Here is a 7048-nt window from a genome sequence, read left to right on the forward strand (position 1 = left end):
GGAACATGAGTGTCCAAGGTAGATCAGATGAAGATGAGAGACACAGAGGAAATGGGAAACAAAGTCAGCGAAATAGTCAAATTCATGACTGGAGCAGGAAGTGGCATCATTATCATAGAATCCCTATAGTACAGAAAGAGGCCGTTCAGCCCATCGAGTCCACACTGACCCTCTGAAGAGAATCCAGCCCCTACCCTAACCCCATAATCCTACATTTACCACAGCTACTTCACCTACCCTGCACATTCCTGGACAGTACGAACAATTTAGCAAGGCCATTTGTCCTAACCTGCACAGCTTTGGACTGTGGGAGGAAATCGGAGTACTCAGATGACGCCTACACAGACACAGGGAGAACTTGCAAATTCCACACAGACGGTCACTCAAGGCTGGAATCGAATCCACATACCTGGCGCTGTGAGGCAGCAGAGTGAGCCACTGAGCCATTGTGCCACCCAAATGGTCATAACTGCTGGGAGGAGGTGCTGGGTTGGGCTGGATGAGGGAATGTTTCAGATAGCTCAGGCACGGCTGGCATTCATAGTGACATCTTATATGCGGAGGAAGTGAGTAGTTTTGAAGGAGAGGTTGTTCAATATGAGAATGAGTCTAACCAGACAGGAGAGGGTGGTGGTGGATAGAGGACTGGTTGGTCCTCTGAAGCAAGGAAGAAGTGAAGAGCTCTCCGACTGTCCTATAAAGGTATAGAGGAATTGGAATCCATGGTGAAGCAGAGGCAGCTCAAGCTGCGAGGCCATTGACATGCTGCAAACCATTAGAAACCTCACAGAGAGAGGAAGGGAGATGCTAGGAAAAGGTAGAAAAAAATAGAGTTTTGATAGGAAGAAATAAGTTCAGTGGGGCAAGAACAGGCTGAATCAACACATCGACCAGGTCAGAATTTTGATGGATCTTGGGAAGGAGGGAGGAGAAGGGTGTTTGAGTTGAGGGCAGTGAAGAGAAGCTCTCCAGATAAGCTGAGTCAGTGACATCTCGAGGTACAAATATAGAATCCCTGCAATGTGGATATAGGCCATTCGGCCCTACAAGGCCACACTGACCCTGCGAAGAGTTACTCTACATTTACCCCTAACTAATGCACCTAACGTACACATCTCTGAACACAATGGGCAATCTTAGCATGTCCAGTTCACCTAACCTGCAGCCTCTTGCCCTTCTTATCTCTACTGGTAAAAATTTCAAACGGAAATGGTGGATTTAGCCATTGAGAGATTGCAGTGTGTCTGACTTAAATTAAACAAAAGGCCCTGGAAATAATCAGCAGTTGAGGCAGTATCTCTGGGGAGTGGCAAAGTTAATGCTTCAGGGATTAACTGCTTAATTTTAAATTGCTAATTTGTTTGGAAATTGAGCTTACTTCCTTCCCAATTGCAATGATTTGGGAATGTGGTTACAAAATAAACTGACCCTCCCACCGATGCTCACATTCCAAATTCTCTGGCCCAGAAATTCCATTTCTGCAGAGTCAGAGCTCAGATGTATCCCAAAAGATGCTTATCAGAGCTTTTCTGAAGTAATGATGTGTTGACTATGTGGGACTTGCTCTGGATATTTGTATTCCGGTCAGCAATTACCTAGTATCTGGAACTCTCCGAAATGTCTCCAGCTGAGATTTTGGACAGTACTGACTAACATACTTGGGTAACAACTGAGGAAATATGAGGGAATTCATGCCTCTGCTAATGTCTGGGTAACTATATTAATGTCCACACCTCTCAAGATGTTTTAAAAGGACTGGTCCACTTTGCGATGACCTCCCAAATGCATACCCTGACCGCTTCACTCCTTCCCCTTACAACTACTCTTTGCAATCCACCGTCCCATTCCCCCACCTTCCTGTCTTACCCCCTCCCCTCTGCCCTCTATATCCCTGGCTTTCCAAACTTCATGATTCCTCTCAATCATCTCCCTCCACCCTTCCCTAACCCAACCCAACTCAACAGCTGCCACCCTACCCTACCCAGCTGGTGTCCTGCCCACCCTGCCAGCTTAACCAGTCATTTCACCCACACTCATTCAGTACGATGCTGAAAACCATAATTAAATGTCATGCGGGCATTTCAGTAAGTCAGTGAATTTACCAGATAATAGCAATGAGTGCAGTACAAAGGGAGCATGGCTGAGGCTTCTCCAACATTAATGCTGTAGGAGGAAGGATTCCAAAAGAAGATACACTCGGTGTTTCTTAAGAGGCTTGGAGAAATACAGAGCACCATCACCAGGTGAGAAAGGAGGAGGAAGAGTAACAATCCAGGGGTGATCGCCAATCTTGGAGGATTCTGGCCTGCAGACACTTTGATGTTTTAATGTGGGTGGGAGTTAAATCTCTGTAGTTATTTACAGCCTTCCTTGGATTTAATGTCCTGTGATCGTTTTGTCTGTCTCTTCCTCTAGATATGATGGAACGGGCCATTATCAATACATTTGTGGGACACGATGTAGTGGAACCTGGGAACTATGTCCAGATGTTTCCCTACCCCTGCTACACCAGGGACGAGTGAGTATTGGCCAAGAAAGTGATGGATGTGGGTACAATTACAACATTTGAAAGCCATTTGGAATGGTACATGAATAGAAAAGGTTTGGAGCGATATGGGCCAGGGGCAGGCAGGTGGCATTGGTAATTGGCTCAGACTGGTACCATGCAGGACCATGTCCGTCCCTTCAGAAAGGATATAATTGCACTGGTTCACTTCACTGATTCCTGGGATGAAGGCGTTTTCTTTTGAACAAAGATTAGGCAGGTTGGCCCCATTTCCATTTGGAGTTGAGAAGAATGAGATGATTTAATTGAATCACGAAGGCTTGAAAGAAACATTATTGAGTCATAGAGATGTACAGCACAGAAACAGGCCCTTCGGTCCAACCCGTCCATGCTGACCAGATATCCCAACCCAATCTAGTCCCACCTGCCAGCACCCAGCCCATATCCCTCCAAACCATTCCTATTCATCTACTCATCCAAATGCCTCTTAAATGTTTGTGAAGGCATTGAGAATTAAAGAATATGGTTTAAAAATTAACAGGTTCCCACATATGACAGAGATGTACATAAATATTATCTCTTGAGTGCTGTTAGTCTATGAAATTATTTTTCTCCAAGATGTGGTTGGGATTATGTCAATGAAGGGGTTATGAAATTACACTTGTGGGGAGGGAAGTGGTGTCAGGTCACAGTCAAAATGGAGTTGGAGCCATAATTGGATTAGCCATTATTCTACTGTGTGTCAGAACTGTCTTGAGGACCCAAATGATCTACTCCCACTTCAGTTCTTTTGTTCTTGTGTCTTAAGCATTCAAGGTTGAATTGTACTGCAGGGTGAATAGCTAAGGTAATGTGGGGACATGGTAGGCAAGTGTGATGAGAACTACTTGCTCATGGGGACAGTAAACACCAATGTGAACTAATTTCATAGAAACCCTACAGTGTGGCAGAGGCCATTCAGCCCATCGAGTCCACACCAACCTTCCAAAGAGCATCGCAAGCACACCCGCCCCCTCCCTATCCCTGCAACTCTGCATTTCCTGTGGCTATTCCACATAGTTTGCACATTCCTGGACACTGTGGGCGATTCAGGTTTGATTCTACCCTCGGGTGAGGTTCTGTGTGGAGTTGACACATTCTCCCCGTGTCTGTGTAGGTTTCCATTGGGTGCTCCAGTTTACTCCCCACAGTCCAACGATGTTCAGGTTAGGTAGATTGGCTGTGGAAAAGGTAGTAGGGAGAGGGTAGTGGGGGGTGGATCTGGGTGGGAAGTTCTTAGAAGGGTCAGTGTGGACTCGATGGGCTGAATGGCCTGCTTCCACACTGTAGGGATTCAATTATTCTAAGTAACTAATGCTGAAAATTGCTGGAATTGTTAGCTGATAACAGTGAATAGCAGAATGATCAATCGCTCTCATTAATCACAGATTTAAGGATAGAAAAAGACGCAGGAATGATAGAGAAAGAAATTAAGTCAATTAGATTAACACCAGGTCCAGGAGAGCCAACAAGGGGTGGGGGATAAAAGTAGGATTAAGAGAGAATGGAAATAATAAAAGGTAAGCAAAGAAAAGAAATCTATTTAGGAAAAGTTCATCATCTTGAGGAATGAAATGCCATGTTTCAATTGTCCCTTTTCTGAGCAGCCAACCTTAAGTAATGTGACAGTACCATAAATCAATTTGCTACTTTCTGGAGTGGCTTTAATTCATGTTTGCAGCTCAAATGTAACAAATTCTTGTTAGATTGCTTTGTCTATTTGCAAAGTGGAGCAGTGCAATTGTATGTCTAGCAATTTGTGATTTGCAGCTCGGGGCATATCTGGTACATTTAAAATGTTTTTGTCCACACCGATACCTGCCTCTCACTAGGGTAGTGCACTGGAAATCAAGTCTCACTATTCCTGAAATTGTTACAAATGTGAACATTTGTTTAAGCCAGTGAATTATGTAAAGTTGCCTGACTATCTAATTCAGTGAATAGCTTTTTAACATTACAATTTTTAATCAATGGAAGGAAAGATTACTTGAATTGCTAATTTATAGCTCTGTAACTTATACTCTGCCAGTTTTAAAATGTTTGCTGGTTTTCTCATGCACCTATGTCACTGTAACTTCAGATATCATGTGACCGTGTTCTACCTTCTACAGCTCAGAGCTGACTGCTCTGTTGCCTTACCATTATGTCTCCCTTCCTCAGCAGACCCTCAGAACTGAGGGTGACAAGGTCCTACTCTGGGGTAATGCAGGATCCACACACCTAGCCATCGGGGGCAAATCATGTTTAAGAAGGTGTTCAGATATTTTTATGCTTCTTCCATTTGGCCTCCACCTGCTCCTGTTGAAGATTTTGTTTCTGGAGTTCAGAGCCCATTTCTGGTCACCCAGCGATAGAATCATTATTATTATATTTATTACTAATGATAATCAATAATACTGATCATTATTATTAAGCCGGAGAGAGTTCAGGATGTTGCTGGGTAAGATGCTGTTCGGAGGGTCAGTATGGACTCCAAGGGCTGAATGGTCTGCTTCTACTATAGGGATTCTGTGACTGATGGCCTGAATCAAATGAGCGCACGCATAGCGTTCTCTTTTTGCAGTTCCATCTGTTGTGTAGTCACTTGATAATACAATCCTGACAGCATGCTGGCACAATTTGGCCCACTTGCAATGAGTCCAAAAGCTTCTGATAACGAGAACTCTGTCTTCATTGAGACAAGGGGACAGGACAGCCTTTGCTCTTCCCGAGTGGTCGTCTAATCTAAAAATACAGCATTGTTCACATCGTGCAGCGTTGCGTAGCATAGAAGAGCTTTCATTTAAGAATGATCTTTGGGGAAAGACGAGGCAATATTGTCATGTTCTCTTGTCTCAACAAAAACAAAGCTGCAGTCATGAAAAGTAATTTGATTCATTACCTGCTGATAAACCTTCAACAAATAGAAGCATGTACTGGCTCCACAGGTCGGATTTTCCAATGAATTTCAGGATCCAGTGTCAGGATCAAATTGAGATCCTGGGTCTGCGCTTACTCGCAGAGCACCTGTTGGAACAGTCTTCCTCATTGACCAAAGGACAGTGAGTGATAAGAGGAACGTCTCCATCGTGAGATTTTTAAACGTTGTTCACTCATGGGCATCACTGGCTGGGCCTGCATTTATTGCCTGTCCCTAGTTGTCCCAGAGAAGGTGGTGGTGAGCTGCCTTCTTGGCCACTACAGTCTCAGTGCTGCAGGTAGACCCTCAATGCTAATAGGGCGGGGTGGGGAGTTCCGGGATTTGACCCAGCAACAGTAAAGGAATGATGACGTACTTTGAGGCCTTTCATGCCTCAGACACATCCCTGGGCTGTGAAGCCTCCCATCCTGGCTTCCCAATCTGCTGCAAGAAAGCTCAACCCATTGAGATTGCAGCCTTGCTTTGGGTAGGAGCTTTGGAGGAAGGACAGAGATGTCATTCCATAGTGACAGATTTCTGGTGAGGCCACACAACCAACCTTCATTCAAACATGTCCTCAGTGGTTGGCGCTGCAGTCTCTCAGCGTCAGGGACCCAATTTCGATTCCAGCCTCAAGCGACTGTCTGTGTGGGTTTCCTCTGGGTGCTCTGGTTACCTCCCAACAGTCCATAGATGTGCAGGTTCAGTGAGTTGGCCACTCTAAATTGCCCACAGTGTTAGTGATGTGCAGACTAGATGGACTAGCCATGGGCAATTCAAGATTACAGGGATAAGATAGGGGTGTTTTCTGGGTGGGATGCTCTTAGGAGGGCCAGTGTGGATTCAATGTGTCGAATGGCTTGCTTACACACTGTAGATTTATGATTCTATGATGTGGTGTGAACCTTGTTCACCTTAACTGGTTACTAACCTTTGCAGAGTGGGCAGCTAGAATTCATTCTCCACTGCCCCCAGGAGAGCTCCCTAGTGGTGAACATGGTTTATGGAGCTGACCCAAAGGTGGTTTCTTCCAGCCTCTGTCATTTCCCTGTGCCCTCCCACACCCAAACCCTTTACCACAGGCTGCAAGAGGTCAGCGGGGCATGAGCCGACTGGGGCTGAGATGATCAACCACATCTAAAGCCTCTCGCATTGCAAGCAATGTGAGTAATTTTAGAATTTGCACAGAATGTGCATTCTGTGACTAACCTCCACTGCCTGCATTACTCTGGAGACACAATCCTGCTATAAGGAGAAAGGGAGGACTGCAGATGCTGGAGATGCTCAAGTGTGTACAAGAAAATTTTCTGATTCAGTATGTGTATGTACCTGCTAGAGAAGGTGCAAAACTTGACCTACTCTTGGGAAATAAGGCAGGGCAGGTGACTGAGGTGTCAGTGGGGAGCACTTTGGGGCCAGCGACCGTAATTCAATTAGTTCTAAAATAGTGATGGAAAAGGATAGACCAGATCTAAAAGTTGAAGTTCTAAATTGGAGAGAGACCAATTTTGATGGTATTAGGCAAGAACTTTTGAAAGCTGATTGGAGGCAGATGTTCGCAGGTAAAGGGATGGCTGGAAAATGGGAAGCCTTCAGAAATGAGA

The 7048-nt window shown here is 45.0% G+C and overlaps 1 protein-coding gene across 5 annotated transcripts in view; it reads left to right on the forward strand.

Moving 5' to 3' along the window:
• The window catches only part of abca2 (ATP-binding cassette, sub-family A (ABC1), member 2), a 460895-nt gene that overhangs the window by 271529 nt on the left and 182318 nt on the right, over positions 1-7048 (forward strand). For all 5 annotated transcript variants that reach the window (XM_043719911.1, XM_043719914.1, XM_043719915.1 and 2 more), the window contains one exon: positions 2416-2518. In XM_043719911.1, coding sequence (XP_043575846.1) covers positions 2416-2518 — 103 coding nt within the window. The remainder of the gene's footprint in view (positions 1-2415; positions 2519-7048) is intronic.

Source organism: Chiloscyllium plagiosum, chromosome 30 (genome assembly GCF_004010195.1).
Source record: "Chiloscyllium plagiosum isolate BGI_BamShark_2017 chromosome 30, ASM401019v2, whole genome shotgun sequence".
NCBI lineage: Eukaryota > Metazoa > Chordata > Chondrichthyes > Orectolobiformes > Hemiscylliidae > Chiloscyllium > Chiloscyllium plagiosum.